This window comes from Alternaria dauci, chromosome 5 (genome assembly GCF_042100115.1).
Source record: "Alternaria dauci strain A2016 chromosome 5, whole genome shotgun sequence".
Lineage (NCBI taxonomy): Eukaryota > Fungi > Ascomycota > Dothideomycetes > Pleosporales > Pleosporaceae > Alternaria > Alternaria dauci.
The window spans coordinates 2,037,275-2,054,268 of NC_091276.1; the positions used below are offsets into that span (position 1 = coordinate 2,037,275).

At 54.1% G+C, this 16,994-nt stretch overlaps 5 protein-coding genes across 5 annotated transcripts; 1 reads left to right on the plus strand and 4 right to left on the minus strand.

Moving 5' to 3' along the window:
* Positions 1–252: 252 nt before the first annotated feature.
* Positions 253–1,137, minus strand: ACET3X_006149 (uncharacterized protein; the record flags this gene model as incomplete). The annotated part of the gene is made up of 2 exons (XM_069452329.1): positions 253–971; positions 1,056–1,137. 2 exons carry the CDS (start codon positions 1,135–1,137, stop codon positions 253–255), a joined length of 801 nt encoding a protein of 266 aa, XP_069306509.1.
* A 3,005-nt stretch (positions 1,138–4,142) lies between these two features.
* ACET3X_006150 (uncharacterized protein) lies at positions 4,143–8,800 on the minus strand. Its single transcript, XM_069452330.1, has 3 exons — positions 8,708–8,800; positions 8,125–8,543; positions 4,143–8,061 (listed from the first exon to the last, which is right to left on the minus strand). The coding sequence occupies exons 2-3, from the start codon at positions 8,312–8,314 to the stop codon at positions 4,583–4,585; spliced, it is 3,669 nt and encodes a 1,222-aa protein (XP_069306510.1). The 5' UTR covers positions 8,315–8,543; positions 8,708–8,800; the 3' UTR covers positions 4,143–4,582.
* A 2,263-nt stretch (positions 8,801–11,063) lies between these two features.
* ACET3X_006151 (uncharacterized protein) lies at positions 11,064–12,630 on the minus strand (the record flags this gene model as incomplete). Its single annotated transcript, XM_069452331.1, has 3 exons — positions 11,064–11,805; positions 11,854–12,395; positions 12,481–12,630. The coding sequence occupies 3 exons, from the start codon at positions 12,628–12,630 to the stop codon at positions 11,064–11,066; spliced, it is 1,434 nt and encodes a 477-aa protein (XP_069306511.1).
* Positions 12,631–13,462: 832 nt separating this feature from the next.
* Positions 13,463–14,052, minus strand: ACET3X_006152 (uncharacterized protein; the record flags this gene model as incomplete). The annotated part of the gene is made up of 3 exons (XM_069452332.1): positions 13,463–13,795; positions 13,873–13,985; positions 14,034–14,052. 3 exons carry the CDS (start codon positions 14,050–14,052, stop codon positions 13,463–13,465), a joined length of 465 nt encoding a protein of 154 aa, XP_069306512.1.
* Positions 14,053–14,458: 406 nt separating this feature from the next.
* ACET3X_006153 (uncharacterized protein) lies at positions 14,459–15,154 on the plus strand (the record flags this gene model as incomplete). Its single annotated transcript, XM_069452333.1, has 3 exons — positions 14,459–14,485; positions 14,538–14,926; positions 14,980–15,154. 3 exons carry the CDS (start codon positions 14,459–14,461, stop codon positions 15,152–15,154), a joined length of 591 nt encoding a protein of 196 aa, XP_069306513.1.
* Positions 15,155–16,994: the final 1,840 nt, after the last annotated feature.

The window sequence follows — 16,994 nt, forward strand, 5'->3', positions numbered from 1 at the left end:
GGAAGATCTTGTGGTTGGTCATGCCTGGAAGCAGGTGGATGTGTGCCATTTTGGATAAATAAACTAGACTAAAAGTACAGGTACACTCGAACTAAACAGCCGGACGAGTGGTGAAAGTGGCTCTAATGAGCTATAGACAAACGGGAAGGCGCCGTATGGGCTGAAACTAGGTACGGGCAGACAGGCGCAGCTGCTGTATCGGTCTCAATAGTCGTTCTCGCATCATACACCGGTATAGCTGACAATCGTCATCTAGTTCTTGCGGAAGATGCCGAGGTCCAAGCCAAGGGCGTCGTAGGTGTCCTCAAGGGGGGAAGACTCGGTTGCCTCCTTGACGGGAGTGGGAAGAGCCTCGTAAGAAGGTGTCTTGACAGGGGTAGGGATAGCCTCGTAGACCTTGCTGGGTTTGACGGGAGTAGGGGCAGCGCCGTAAACCTTGCTGGGAGTAGGAGCGGCCTCGTAAACGTCGTGAGGGGTGGGGAGAGCACTGTGGACCTCAACAGGGGTAGGCTTGGCCTCGTAGGCGGCATCGACGACTTCGTAGGCGGCGTGGGTAGCCTCAGGCTCGAACTCGGCATACGAGTCCTCAAACTCAGGGGTGGTCTCGGACAGCTCAAGATCATCCTCAAGACTCTTCTTGCTCAGATCGTCGGACACTTCAGGGAGAACCTCGCCGTAGGTGTCTTCGGTCGCCTCGGGGACCATCTCGTATGCCTCCTCGTACATGTCCGGGCCAGCCTCGGTAGCGTCCTCAGGAGTAGGAGTGACAACGTCGCGCTTGCTGCTGCCAGCGGGGATGGACCCTGCCTGCGCAGGTATGGCAGACGTGTCGAGGCCGGCAAGAGCATCCTTGAGCACGTCGCGCTGGATGCTGCGAACCGGAGCGTTTTCAAGCTGCTTCTCAGAGTTGTCAAGCTGCTGAGAGGCAACATCGAAGATCTGAGGATTGGCCTTGGTTGCCGAGCAGGTAACTGTAAAGGTCAGCCTTTGTCTGTGATGTGCAGACTGATCATGTATGATGAAGACAGAAATCGGCAAGAACGGGTGCTACATACTATCAGTTGGGGCGCAGGCCTCCTTGGCTACAGGCAGCGCGGTAGCGAGCTGAGCGGCGACGATAATAGCGAGAAACTTCATGTTGGCGGTTGATTAAGTTCTATAAGAATGATCGTAAGAATGATCGTAAGAATATTAGAGTAAAGTAAAATAGAGTAGTAGTGACTGAGTTGTTGATGCTGAGCTGATGAACTAGAATGCGGCATGAAGGCATATTCTTATATACTCAAACGCCTCGAGTGTCGGTGCCTGTTCAGATGCTTCTTCCAGTGCACGATACTGACATTGCTTTTCAACAGAGCAGTGACCGCAAGCATGAAGATCAGATCTGTGCTAATTAAATCTACCAGGAATCAAACCGTATGAGCTAGCTCCAACGGCTAGTCTCCAGTGCAATTCCACATTTCCGGAGTAAAGCTTACCTCATGGGCAGAATCTTGTCCTTGCCTCGATCAAATCGGAACATTGCATCATGCCTTCAGTGCGCATCACAGATCTAGATACAGTGTACCAAAAAGCTGGTATCGAGTTTAGTGATGAACAGTGCGCACTATTGGCGTGAACCGTTGATTCAGAGATCTCGTCAGATGAAACGGGAACCAGCAGATCATACGGTGCCCAAGACAGTCTGCTCTTATTCTTTCCGGAAAGTGACATGCCGGATGAGCTGGCAAAGATCTACAGCTTTAGAGTATTAGCTCGCAGCTATCGTTGGAAACTGCTGTTCATCTCTTAGAAGAAGGCGTGGAAAAACACGTGATCCTCACTGGAAGTTATGCGTGCAGGAACGTGACGAGATTATCTGAGCTTCAAGACAGACGGCATGAAGTCCAGAAATGATCCGTGAACAAGCATATTTCCACGAAGAGGAAGGAAGGGTTAGCTTGACGAGGCAGTAGCACATGTGAATTGACGGAAGCAACGAAATCGACAAAGCGAGGCTGCGAAAGGGAGAGAAGAAAGAGCAAACATCGTTGGGTCTGCGGCATCCACTCAGCCCCCGCTCGGCCCGGCCAAAGTGGGGTAGGGCGATCACATCACGCATGTCGGCGGATTTAGGATCACGACGCGTTCCAACGACTTCGTTAAATCGCATTGCCGAATCTACTATCCAGGCCATGCGCTACAAGACTATTGCATTGCATGAAGGTTCCCGCATGTACCACGGAAAATCTTCGAGACTCATGGCGACAGCACCACAAGTCTGTTCTCATCATTCGTGCAACTCAATAGGGCATTCCTCTCCAAGCGCTGTCGGATTTTGGCATAAAGATGATCTCAATAGACTACGGAACGGACTTTGGGGGAAGATGTGAAGGAATTCGTCATGGTAGACCTGAGTCGATTCGGAGAGATCACCTAAGCAGTCTCCTGGCTGCGGCCAGCGGGATGCACGTACACTCCGGCCAACGTTGCTTTTCACAATGTCGGTTGAGCGCAAAAGGGACTCTTAACGCACCACCGAGCCCTTGACAAATTACTTGTCCAGACTGGTGGAGAGATAGTGAGGCGGCCGATGTCGCGAGTGTCAAGAGAGGGAGAGTGATCTTCACAGTGCGTCAAAAGGGAGATGAGCTATGTTTATCCAAAACAAAATGAGTTGGAAGGGTTCTCTCTGTTGCCGGGGATCCGCGTACTGAGACATGGAGACGAATTCTGCGGTTGTCTTGCGCACGCAAAAGATCCAAGTGCCTTGCAGCTGGCTGGAAACATCCGTGCCAAGAGCCGAATGAGAAAAGGCCCCACGCGTAACGTTTACGATTATTGCGAGAGTAGTCTAAGAACAGTGTATTCAGACCAATGAGAACCTTGATGATCGCAGAAATGGCTCCATTTGGATTGCAATGTGCGACCAGAACGCGATGGCATTCACGGCACTGCTCTCCGTGCGCCATGGTTTTGAACAGAAAAAGCACTTCCAACACGTGCTGCGGAGTCAATTAGGTTTCAGTGACCAATACAAACTAGACGACTTAGCTACGTTCCGTCAATACGTCAACTATAGGCAACTATCGAAATGAAACTTAAGGTAGATAGCACGAACTACTTCGCTCATATACCTACTGTTGAAGCGCAAATCTGCACCGACAACAAGAAAGGGGAGCAGAACGAACAAAGAGAAAGAGACGAACAAGTACATCATCTTCGTACACTGTCATTGCTCACCGCTTAGATACACGGATCGCACCAGCCACGCAGGCACAAGTCGACGACAGGTCATAGCAGTACGATACGTGAGCTTGTCAACGTCCCACTGCTTTTCTCTCACCGCAAAGTCCTATGCGCTCATTCCTAGACTAGCGCTACTAATACGTCATCGGGCTTGATATCCTTTGAACTGGACATTGTCATAGATCCCAATAGCTCCCTCACCGTTTCCCCTAGGCTTAATTTTCGTAGCATCGTTATGCTGCCCGAGAACAGTGGCCTCTTTCATCGATGCGAACCAACAATGTCTAACTGTTTTCACGTCACCACTAAAATGTCTCCTCACAGCTTTAGTCTCTCCTTGTCGTAGCATTTGTAGTTCTCTAGAAGTCCATGTCGATCAAATCGCCTTCAGCAAACACGCTTTGCGCAATAGATGTTCTCAGGCTACTTATCAGGATCTAGCAAACGGCACTTTAGATAAGTTTGAGAATAGCGCGACAAGAAGGATGATAGAAAGACATGGACCAGTTACAGAAAGAGAAAGAAGGGATAGAGAGAATAAATCTTTGATCACTTCAAAGTAAGAAACCATGCTCTCTGCTGAAAAGGGTATTTGATGACGTCCTCGCACTTGTCAATATGGCAAGTAGAAAGAGCGAGGACTTCATTATAGGAAGTTGAGGTAATGATGTATGTAAAAAATCGCAAACAGTAGACGAAAGAAGATGGGAACAAACGAGACAACTAAACACTGTTATACATCGCTCGTTCCACATCTTTTCAAAACGTCCACAAACCTCAAAACAGATCGTGCCTTAGCATTAACCAACAATCAACAAGCCTCCCACTCATTCCGCGAAACAAACACTACCATCAACATCACACCCAAATAGTCAACGTGATCACGGCACCAACGTTTGTAATCAAAGAAGTCGGTATAAACGCAAAGGTAGTTCTTTCATTATCTACATGACTCGTATCCTATTCGTCCATCTCATACTCATGTGCCCAAATATCATCAAGCTAAGCGTGAACGGTCATCATTAACGAGGAAGGAGGAAGGAGGAAGGCGGAAGAGGTGAGAGAGAGAGCGAGAAAGAGATCGAAACCAGTCATCGATCTCAAACCAGCAAGCAAAAGGGAAAAACAACCAAAATATAAAAGCAGTTCGACAGACAAAACAGTCTAAGAATCCTCCCACAGCCACCGAACCAAGTAAGCGGTGCCAGTGCAGCAAGGGTATAATGCAACTTTCCATCTCCTCATCTCCTTTCTTTTCTTTCATCTGTCGTCCAGAACAGTGACCGCCCGAATCAACTCATAGTCGGGTGTGGCGATACGCGTAGGAAAAGTGGTTAAACAAGCGTTAGAGCATTTATTTCTTGCCCTTCTTCTTGTTCTTCTTCTTGTTCTTGCCGGAACTCGGTGTCGACTCGCCATTCGCCTCACCCTCCTCTTCCTCGGCATTGTTACCAGGTGTGGTGGGTGTAGTAGGTGTCTCTGGCTCCTCGGTCTCAGCAGCGCCATCAGTAGCAGGGGCGGAGGCAGCCTCTGGCTCCTTGGCCTCGGGAGCTTCCTTGGCCTCAGCGACTGGCTCGGGTACTGGCTCTGCGGCAACTTGCTCGGCAGCAGGCTCGGCAGCAGGTTCAGCAGCAGGCTTCTCAGACTCCTTTGACTCAGCCTTTGCAAGGATCTCGGCGTTGACCTTCTTAAGCTCCTCCTGATCAGCCTGAGCCTTCTCGAGCTGCTCCTTGGCGCTGGCGAGCTCGGTCTTGATCTCGTCGCGCTCCTTCTTTGCGGTCTCGACGTCGGATGTCAGGGCACTAGTCTTCTCCTCGTGCTCCTTCAGACTAGCCTGGAGCTCTTCAAGTGACTTCTTAGCATCTGCAGCTTCAGTCTTGGAGGTCTCGAGGTCCTTGGTAGCGGTCTCGGATGCAGCGGTGGCCTCGTCCAGCTTGGTCTGAAGTGCGGTGAGTTCGGACTCCTTCGCCTTGGCGGCCTCGACAGTAGACTCGAGCTCAGCGATCTTAGCATCGTTGGCCTTGATCTTCTCCTCGAGCTCGCTCTTCTCGGCAGTCGACTTCTCAGCCGATGCCTTGAGGTCAGCGAGTTCAGATTCGACCGAGGACGCCTTAGCAGCACCCTCCTTCGCCTCTGCCTCGGCCTGCTTGGATGCCTTGAGTTCCTCCTCAACAGTGTCCTTGGCCTTCTTAGTCTCTTCAAGCTCCTTCTCCAGAGAAGCAACCTTCTCGTCTCCAGATGATTGGGCGGCCTTGATGGACTCGGCGTGCTCAGCCTCCTTGGCAGCAAGCTTGCTCTCGGCGTCCTTGAGGGATGCCTCGAGCTCAGCAGCCTTGCTAGCTTCGGCTTTAGCATCAGCGAGCTCCTTCTCCAGAGCAGCGACCTTGTCGTCGCTCGATGATTGAGCAGCCTTCAGCGATTCGGAGTGCTCAGCTTCCTTAGCCTCCAGCTTGCTCGTGGTCTCCTTTAGGGATGCCTCAAGCTCCGCAATCTTGGCAGCAGACTCATCAGCACCACCCTTGGCGGATGCCTCGAGCTCGCTAATCTTCTGCTTCGACGATTCCGAGTCCTTGGTAGCGGCCTCGAGTTCTGACTTGGCAGACGCGAGTTCCTTCTCAAGCTCAGAGACCTTGCCAGCCTCGGCAGACTTGGCCTCAAGTTCAGACTCCTTTGCAGCCAAGCTCTCTTGAGCCGACTTGAGGGAAGCCTCCAACTCCGAGATCTTGGAGGTAGAAGACTCAGTAGACTTGCTGGCGTCCGCCTTGGCGGCTTCCAACTCAGACTCCTTGGATGCAAGGCTGTCCTTGGCCTCTTTGAGAGAAGCCTCGAGTTCAGCAGCCTTGGAACCCTCGCTCTTCGCTGTCTCGAGCTCGGCCTTGTGGGCGGTGAGTTCGTCCTGTGCTTGCTTCAAGCTAGCCTCCAATTCCGAGATCTTCGAGCTGGAAGACTCAGTAGCCTTGGTGGTTTCGCCCTTGGCAGCCTCAAGTTCAGATTCCTTGGTTGACAGGCTCTCCTTGGCCTCCTTGAGTGATGCCTCGAGGTCAGCAATCTGTTTTTGAAGACCCTCAGCATCGCTCTTGGAAGATTCGACGGCCTTGCTAGCCTCCTCTTTCGCGGCGGCAACCTCTGATTCCTTAGCGGCCAGGCTGTCATGGGCTTCCTTGAGCGAGGTCTCGAGTTCGGTGACCCTGGAGGTGGAAGCCTCTGAAGCCTTGCTGGACTCGTCCTTAGCAGCCTTCAGCTCGGCCTCAAGCTTGTCAACAGTCTCGCGAAGCTCGGCAGCCTCCTTCTTGGCAGCAGCGGTTTGCTCGTCGGAAGAGCCCTTGGCAGACTCAATCTCAGCCTCAAGCTTGCTGACAGTGCTCTGAAGACCAGCGACCTCCTCCTTTGCGGAGCCAATGGCCTTGGATGCATCACCCTTGGCAGTCTCAAGCTCAGCGTCCTTGGCGGAGAGGTTGTCTTGCGACTCCTTCAGGGATGCCTCGAGTTCGGAGATCTTGGAGGTGAGAGTGTCAACCTGGTCCTTGGCCTCTTCAGCAGCCTTGACGGCGGCGTCCTTCTCGGAAGCGAGCGAGGATGAAGCTGCCTCGAGCTCGGATGTCTTTGCTGCGAGGCTGTCTTGTGCCTCCTTCAATGACTGCTCGAGAGAAGAAACCTTTTGAGCAAGCTCCTCAGAGTCACCCTTGGACAAATCGGCGGTCTTCAGCTTCTCCTGGAGTTCGCTGATTTCGGTCTTCAGGCCATCGACCTCACCCTTGGACGATTCGGTAAGCGATGCAACTTGTCCAGTGGCCTCGGCGTGTTCCTTGGTCTTGGCCTCGAGCTCAGAGGCCTTCTGGTCAAGAGTGTCCTTTGCTTCCTTGAGAGAAGCCTGGAGCTCGGCAATGGTGTTGCGAAGGCCGTCAGCCTCCTCTTTCGACGCCTTGTCAGCATCAGCGTCCTGGGCACCGCGGGCAGCGAGCTCATCGGAGAGCTTGCTGTGAGAGGCCTCGAGCTCGGTGTGTTTCGCCTTGAGCTCCTCCAGATCGGAAAGCTGGGTCTTGAGAACGGCAACCTCAGCGGCGAGCTCCTCGACCTTGGTCTTTTGCGCGTCGCGGTCAGCTGCGAGAGTGTCGAGCTCATCCTTGGCGACAGTCTGAGCCTTGAGCTCGTCAATCGTGGCAAGGGCCTCGGCAAGATCCTTCTCAGTCTTGCTCTTCTCAGCAGTCAACTCCTCCAGCTGCGACTTGGCGCTGGCGAGATCAGCCTCTTTGGCCTCGACTTCGGACCTGTCGACCGACTCGGCGCCGGCGGACTGGTGGCTCTCAAGCATGCCCTTGAGCTTCTCAACCTCGTCCTTGTAGGAAGCAACCTGCTTTTCGAGGTCGGCCACCTTTGCGCGGAGCTCCTCGGCCTCCTTGTTGACGTCGGCCATCTTCTCGTTGAACTCGGCCTCGCACTCTTCGCGCACGGTATTCCTCTCCTTGGCCTTGGCCTCGCGTACCTGCTGGACGACGACGCTGACCATGTGCTCCTCGAGGTCCTTCTTGTCCTGCTGCAGCGACGCCTCGCGGGCCTCGAATTCCTTCTTGCGCTCCTCGTGGTCGTCCTCGAGACTGCGCACGTGTTCATCTTGTGTGGCGGCGACGCGCTGTGCCTCGTCGAGCTCGTTCTCGGCGTGTTTGAGCTTCTTCTTGAGCTTCTCAATCTGCGTCTCGAAGCTGTCTGAGGCTTGTGGAGAGGGAGGGGCGGGCGAGTCTGCTGCTGAGGAAGGATGCGTCAGTATATGGTGAGCTGGTAGGTAGTGCAGCGGAGACGCCCGCGAGTGAAGGGAGAGCGGGTAGTGGGGAGCGGCTGTCGATATTGTTATCGGGCAGGCGGGGGAGGGGGGATGGCTTCACGGTGAGCATCACGTACCTGCTTCATCCTCACTTAACCGTGTGGGCGCCTCGCGCGGTGTCTCTGGCGGCGTGTCGACGCCATTGTCCTTATTCGACTCGACCACGCTTGGGGGTGTTGCGTCTGTCGTTACCGCTGGCGTAGCTGGTGAAGCTGTTGCGGGCACCGGTGCGGGTCCGCCGAAGAAGTAGTTGTACGCCCTCTTCATGCTGCTGGTTCGCTTGGGAAGTCCGGGTCGCAGTGAACTCGTCGATTTTCGACCTCGGCGCTCTTCTTGCTGGCTCTGCTCGCCAGTTGTGGGTGGGGGTGCAAAGGGCTCGACGACTCCGCTTCGCTTATTGTTGCTTATCGTCCGCGGTGGAAGAAGCCGTCTGCTGAACTTTTGAGATCCCGACTGGATATCAGCGAGGATCTGCTTCTGCTCTCTCGAGGAGGCTCTGGTACAAGGTGTTAGTCGTTGTCGTTGGCTTTATAGGTGATAGGCAATGGCAACAAAGCATGTGATTGTGTTTCGCATCTGGGGCATATACGAGCAAGGAAAAAAATATTTAGGACAGGCCGCACACGACGAGGTGGGACCGCGACAGAGAGAGCTTCTTACCAAAAGCAACAAACAAGAAAAGAGTCGTGTGTATCGTAATGTCCTCCGACAGATGGAGCAGTGGTGAGGGGTGGGATGGAGGGGAGGTAGGTAGAGGGGAAGATGACGGGTAGCACTCACTCATAGCTTTCTTTCCTGCCCCAGCTCGGCATGATTCACGCTCTACTGCTATCAGTTCCCTCTGTTGAAAAGCGCCACTGTTTCCCGCGCGAGCCAGTCCAATCAATGGGGAAGAAAATTTTGTTGCCCTTTCTGAATTTGGGCGGGCCGTCCAAGTCTCCTCACCGCACGGTAACGAAATGGAGCTTTACTTATGTACAAGCACAACAACACGTTGGATCCTGCATGCAAGCCTGGTGGATTGTCGGGCGCTAGACGTCCGCTACGAGGTATATACATTGTCGAGGGGAGGCACGAGCCAGTCACGTCGTCTGCTACTCAGGTAGCACATTACAGTAGCATGGGCGAGGCTGGACAGGCATTCATGCAAGCACAACGCAGATGGATGTCGAGGCCGAGGGCACCCAGGGCCCTTGTCCAAGCTCCTCGCAAGCGGCTCCACCTTGCTTCTTACCGCCTCGACTAGGGTCTGCCAGGGCTGCTTGCTCGACGCCTCCCAGCGCGTGCTGACTACTCCCTAGCCCGGGGGCATGGAGATGCTGATGAGGATGCTGTTGCTTTTGACACAGGCAGTCGTGCGTGTTGACGATGAGGTACCGCGACCTTTGTACTCGCCAACCCCCTCGACACACGTCGTCTCCACCCCATCAGCTGACGTATCTGCGTACCAATCACAGCCACGCACGTCAGTACCACCACGTAGGTCGCGTCAAAAACGTGCCATGAGCTCCGGGGAACGGCTGTCAATCGCGCGGCAAACCTCGATTGCAGGAAGTTGGGCGAGCAATCGATAAGCAGAGCCAGCACATCATCTTTGCTGATCGTCGACGAACATCGTAGGGCTCACGCACGGTTCGCGGTCATGGCGCGTCGACGTGTGACTGTGACTCGGCATGATGTTATGCGAACCCCAATGGCTTGCATGTAACACGGTCTTTCTTTTGCAAGAATCGTTTCGTCTCGTCAAACGCGAGGCGACCACTGAGGCACGACACCTTGCCCAACCAACTCTGAGACAAGGACGCTCTTGACGCGCGCTCAACCGTCATGCAAGCCTTTTCCTAATGGGCGGTCGATGCGTTGATGCGTTGTTCGATCGGCTCCGCTGAATTCATTCTTGCCCAGTCAATTCGGCTCGCCAACCCTTTCTCTCGGACCGTCCACTTCCCATCTTCAACCTCCGGCACCTCGCCGACGCCGCCTTCGAGTCCCGAAAGTGGCTGTGATCGTTGCTTTCCCCAACCTCTCCTCCTAGCTCCCAACACAATCACATCGCCTTGTCTCGTGCAGTCTCTTCACCGCAAAACCACTGCACCCCAGAACCTAGTCACTCACGGACTGGCCCTGCATAACCGCACCCCACCCGTTGACAAGGCGCCGCGCTAGCCAGGTCAGCACTCGCGCTCTTTGCTCCACCGCCTCTTTGCCTCAACGTCGTATCGTGGCGCGTGAGTAGAGAAATCACGGCAGAAAAGTCTTTCGGCTGCGTTGTCGAGGTGACACCGCCAGTGAGGGGCTATTGGGGCTGGCATGTGATTGTCAAGTGGCGACGGCATTGCAGTCATGGTTGATCTTGCACGTGAACGATACTAGATTTGATCTTTTGCATTCTTCAGGTTGTACACGCAACTCATGATATCAGTGGTATTGATGCTCTTGAACTATGAAAACTCCTATCCGTGGATCTATATCCTGGAAATCTAACGCCGTGACTGTACTGAGACTCTGATATTCAAGGAAGGATAGGGAAGGCTATGTACAGAACCCACTGAGCAAACGCGTGGGGAAGGAAAGACATCGACGCCCACCGCTAAACCAATGTACCGACGCCAACGCAACTCAAGCGGACCGTTGTCGCCTGGTAGCCGAACGACCAGATCGCCGCGAGTGTCTGCGCGTCAAAGGCCCGCTTGCGTGCGCAGTACCTTCTGCAGACGTGGTATGTGGAGTCAACTCGCTTGGACTATCAAGACCAGAGGTAGACCGACGGGTGTCCGCTCCTGTTCGCTGAGACCGTGGACTAAGAAGGGAAGATATACGACGTGCCCCTTCAGTATTGGGTCTGCCGCTGAGAATAATCTCCGGTGGCTGAGTCTCGGCCGATTCTGATCGAGAGGCGAGTTCACGACTAAGATGTCTCGCCTCTCGCAGTACCTCTCTGCTTCTCCTGAATCGGTCTCGCCCTAGCCATGTATATGGAGATTAGCTTGATATAACCGACTTAAGGGTGTTATCCCTATTGCGGAGATCCAAACAGACCCCTGCGTATCCGGTCACTGATGCCACCGTTACCCGACCCTGCATCTGCGTTATCAGACGAGCCACTCTGATCGTTGGACGGTGGGGGTGGAGATCCTCCGGGAACAACGTAGGGATCATTTGGAGTTCCCGAGCCGGAAGGAGAGAAGGAGCCGGGCATCTGGGACGTACGATCCGTCTGTGAGTCTGCAGACGCAGGGTTGTTCGTCTGGCCCTCGCCACCCTTGGTAATGCCCTTTCGGCAATGAGGACAGGTGTCGTGCTCGAGCAGCCACGCGGATACGCATGGGTGGTGGAACCAATGCTTGCAAGGCAGTAGCGTCACTTGCTCGCCTATATTGACCTCGTCCATGCATATACTGCATTCGGCCTTGTGTTCGTCGCCCAGCATCTCTTCAGTGACGTTGGTACGAGGAAGAGCATCGATATCCGCTTGTGTCGCAGGTCCGGGCGCGTTGCTAGTTGAGGTCTGCTCCATGAGTTGAGAAACGATGCGGTCTAGGCCCTCTTGAGAGTAGACAAAATCTCCCATGTTGCTAGCGGGGCCCATCATGCCCATGGAGGAGAATAGCTGGAGGATAGGGTGGCCCGCGAACGGTTCACCAACGCCATGGGTGTGTTCGCCACGGAAAGTACCTTCGGCGCCGCCTAAGGGATGGTTGTGGACGTGGACGCGGGGAGGTGGTGCGCCAAAGGTAGCCAGGAGGCCAGTCAGGACACTGCATACTGTCAGCGGCGACCGAGCATGGTGGTTCGCTCTTACTTACTTGGTGATTTCGTCCACAGGCTCAGCCCGTCCAGGGTTGTTTCCTCCCCCAGGGAACAGACGAGCGCCGCCGTGATATCTGAAGGTCCCTTCGCGGATTTGAGGTCCACCGCCTGCACCCTGATTTTGGGCTTCCTGGAAAGCAGACTGGTTTGGGTTGGACCCTGGCGCAGTACCAGAGAACAGACCCTCGCCCTGGCCCTGTGCCTGCTGACCCTGTGCTTGACCCTGCGGCGGCCGTAATGCAGCTCCGGTGAGCCCGTTCAGCATGGCCATGAATCCGCCTATGGACCCTGCAACCGGCATACCGCCCTGTGGCGATACAGAGCGGGTGACGGTAGCCTGCAGATTGTACCTTCCCGGCCCCGTTTCTGTCCACCTAACATTGCTGATGTCCCCCTCGTCTGGGTCGTCGGCCAGCCATGGGTTGTGATGAGGATTTCGGTGAGGTGGAGCGTGTTCGAGGTCAGGCAGAGAGTCGGAGTCGTCGCCGTCGTGACCAAACATCCCGGTGCCGGCCCGTGGGTCATTATTGTCTTCAATCTGATCCGTGTTAGCGGAATCCGGGGCACATCCGCTTCGTGTCGTGTCGAGCGAGCTGGAAGCTGATCTCGGCGGCTGAACTCACAATTTCCGTGAAGTCTGAGCCGCACTCTGGACACGAAAGACCGTGTTCGTCGCGATACCATTCGTCGGCGCACTCGTGGCAAAACATCATGTCGCGATGCCCGGGTCGCTGGCTCTGTGACGGCGCATTCTGATTGCTGGACTGGTCCATGGTCGCGAGCCTGAGACGTGTATGATAGGACCTAGGGTGGTAGGTTGAGATGGTATGAGGCTGAATGGAATAAGTAAGCAGGAAGTGACGTTCGAGCGACGGCTGTACGCTCACGGCCTTGTGTCGGAAGGAGGCGCGGAAGAGGACCAATTGAATAACCTATCATGCGCTATTGCCCGTCCAAGTAGTGACGTGGTGGCGTGCTGCAACAGCAGACAAGCACTGGGTAAAGCAGCGGAGTGCGGAAACACCTAAGGGGGTAGTTTGGCGTAGCAGAAGCTCCAAAGCAAGGTCTGGCGTAAAGTAATCGACGTTTGGCGCGAAAGTTGCCAGACCGGAATGACGTTATTCGGTGAGCAGGGATAGTGGGGTCCAGCAATTCGTCCCGCGGTATCTCGAGAGGGAGGGAGCTAATCCAGCACCTTGCCGCTTGGGGTCAATAATATGGGAACGGAAATGGAGGAGGAGAGGCGGAGGCAAAGTCTCATGTGTGTCTTGTTGAACGCAGTAGCAGTCGATTGCCTTGTGTTCGACTTGTTGTCTCTTCCCGCTTCTCCCATGTTCTATCTAGTTCTGAGGCCTTCTATCAGCCAAACATCACTCAACACGGAGTATACAGCATGCGGTGCGAGTTTGGCACGGTCGCCTGGATAGTAGGAGAGCTTTGTATGTACAGATATCAATAGTTGCCATAAATTATAGCATCCCAGGCAAAGGTATAGAGAACCGCCAAACGCCTATGCATATACTCATCAACATAATTGCGGACCAGGCTTGACCAAGAATCCAAAAGATATTGCGCGCGTCATGGACTCGCGAAGACGGCGCGCGTTCAGTTTCTTCGAGGGCCGCCCCTCAGCAAGAGGCTTCCCACCACCCCCGCAGCGACCACGATTCCTCCCACAATGGCGGCGCCCACTAGCCCCTCCTTTGCGACTTTTTCATCGATAAGTCCCTTCAAGCTTCCAGCCTGGAGGTTTGCGGGCTCCAACTCCAGCAGCAGCTCGTTGTACCGCCGGGCTTCCGCATAGTTGCCGAGCTTGTAGTTGCCTAGGGCGAGGTAGTAGAGGCATTCGCGCCGGCGCTCGCGCGAGTTGCGGAATATCTCAGACAGGAGGCGCACTCCCTCCTGTTGGTCGGGACGTGACGAGGATTTGATCAGACCCTAGAATGCCGTGAGCTTGCTTGTTGTGGCAGGCGGGTGCGTATGTGAAGATATCTCCAGACGCGGGGAAGCCGTACCCATGCGTAGTTGAACTTTGTCTGTAGCCCGACATATTCGCCTTCTTTCTCGTACTGCGCGCGTAGAACCTGTAGTTCCTCTGGCTTCAGCGGCGACTCGACATCGGCGGCATCTAGCGGGAATGAGCATGCGTCGGCCCAGAAGTCGTTGTCTCACTCACATGGTAATGACGGCGGCATGGCGGCTGTATGTATTGCGCAAGAAAATTGGAGAGCTGTATCTTCTGAGGAGGCGATAACTAACAAGCAGGTATCGTGGGGATGGCTTTGGTGCAAGTGGTAAGCGTCAAACTACCGGCTGTCTCGTGAAAGCTCCAGCTGCAGGCCGAGCAGGCGATCTTTTACCGTGACGTACGCCTCGTGGCTAGATGCGCTTGCGCTTGCGCCACGCTACGCCTGCGCCACGCGCCACATGGTCGCGGTTGCCATGCACGCGACCCAGCACGGGCCACGCAAACAAGAACATCAACACCGTGGGGCAGTCGCGATAGACATCTCCAGAGACCACATCAGACCAACCTGCGCAAACATCTGATAATACTCCAAGCGACCGCACTAAATCTCCTGCAACACACAGCACTTCAATATGCTTCTCGACGAAGATCCCGCTGCCGTATGCACCCTTTCCGCACACCTGCGAGGCAAACTCCCCTAACACTCTCCAGCTCATCGCGCAATGCACGTCACACTTCAAAATCGCCAATGATAAGACCTCACTGCATCGCATAAACGAGTCCCTCAGCACACTCAGCGAGTTCCGCACCCAACACCTGCGTTCCATCCAATCCTCCCTCAGCGCGCTGAACCGGACACACCAAACACTCTCCGCGAACCACAACCACACACTCAGCCAACACAACCCAACGAACCATGCCGCAGAGATTCTAAGGCTAGACACAGAGAAGTTCAAGATCGCGAAGCAGGCGAGCGATCTGGAGATTGAGGGCGAGAGGCTGCAGAGTGATCTTGCAAGATTAGGGGCTGTGGCCGGCGAGTTGGAAGAGGAGGGCGTAGAAGGCGGTGTTGAACCTAGAGCGGGCGAAGATGCGACAGTGTAAGTTCAATTCCCTATGGGCAAGGAGGCACACGTACTAATGTGAAACCCAGGCTAAAGCTCAAGCTCTACCGCACTCTCGGCATCGACGTCGAGGCCGACCCTACGACTGGCGAGTACAACAAGGCCGTCATCCGCAATGCAACAAAGGGCGACGTGCACGTCGTAAACATCGATCCCAAGTTCTCGCGGCACTTCTACATAAACTACTTCTGGCGAACAATGTGAGTCAGGAGCAGGAGTTGCGTTTGGGCTGGACCTGTGTATGAACGCCCGCATTCGGCTTGGAGCGAATGACGGAGAAGAAGAAGTCAGTGTACACCTTCAGGGTTAGGCGTTCGGTTACGATTTGCTTCACAAGATACCTCTGTCATTATGGCGTTCTGGATACATATTGCATATGGAAGTCACGTTACACACCCTTGGAAGATCAGATACTGAGAACTAGCTGATCAAGTCATTTGCAGTTGCAGTTGCACAGACCTCCGCGTCTTCTGAATCTACGGATCCGAGCCGCAAGGCCGAAAAGGAACCGATTTGTTTGCAGCTGCGCAGCACGCATGCGCCTCGCGAGGCGAACGCAAATTCCACCCTGCCCCTTTTCTGTCGGCACCCTGGCAGCCTGATCGGCACACTGGACTTTGCGCACTCTATCAGACACATTTACCAACTTCCACATCATAGAATTCCACTGGTTTATCCAACCTGGACCAATCGCAGGATGCCGCTGGTGATGAGATTCTACGATCCCCAGGAGGAGATAACATGATGGAGCAATGTCAGCATCATACATTACCCCAACATGGAATCCGGATGGGCAAAACCCCGATGCACATACGCTGATGATTAGAAAGATCGTCCCTAGGGTCGATTGTGCTAACATCGTGTTGCATAAACTGGACAAATCTTCTCTTTTGAAAGAGTTTTACGCGACGCAACGGAGCGGATGGTTTGGATTGATTGAGTGTCTCTAGGACAAGTGAGAAGCTCTCTGCGTCAGGCTATTCGCTGTGTCGATTAATCAGCTCTGATTGAAGGTTCGGCAAAAATCCCAATCTGAACCCTTTACGCTTACGACGCCACCCGCAATGTGGAATATCCCAAGTATCCTGATAGCCATGGATCAATGACGTTTGCCCCACATCCCGAACTATTTGGACCGAGTGCTCGTCGAGCGGGATTTCGCTCTGCTAAGCGGTGATGGATCCTACAAGACGCGTGTACTTGTCCACAAGGCTGACTACCCCACAAGCTCGACTTTGAGATTATCGACTACGCGATTCTGGTCATTGACTACACTATTGGAACAATCATGAATTTACCCGAGGATACTGCTTTCAATCACATACCCTTGTCTTACGTCTGGGGCCGTACACAAAGGTCTGGAAAAGATCAGAACAAATTCCCTGCGCCGATCTGCGATGCCATCACCATCATCGTACAATTGGGCTACAGATACCTACCGGTCATTGAGTACGTGTGCGAATTTACCATCCTGGGAGCACCTATCCACGACTAGCCACAAACAAAGTTCATTAACCATCTGGCTACCGGACACAAACAAACTCCGACTCACGGGCCGCATTTGCGCCGAGTTAGAAAACCCATAATCGCTGCAGCCGCCAGTTCGTCCAAGTATGAACTACCCGGTGTCGGTGTCGGTGTCAAAGCTTAAGAAGCACAAGATATGGCCCGACCAGAAAACAATATTGAGAGAATCGGGACAGGCCAACCGGACGATATACTACCCAAGAGTACGCGGTTGGAAAGAGGCTTGATTCACCAGGAGAGCCATCTAGCGACGCGTAGACTCGTGTTTGCAGACAAAGACTCTGTACATGTGCGACCAAGGAGCATTACAAGAGGCTGTGCAGCGCCCTACCATGGACAACAAGGCGAAGAGGTGACAATGCGTAACGATTATCTCAAGTGACGTGGCTGAAACCTGAGCCAAACAAAGAGAAGGTTTTCCGTCTTGGTTCTGGGTGGCGGCCACCGGTCCGAAATCGATTCCATCATGCAGATGGGGAGACCATAGTGAAGGCCATGATGCGCACACATGCACAAA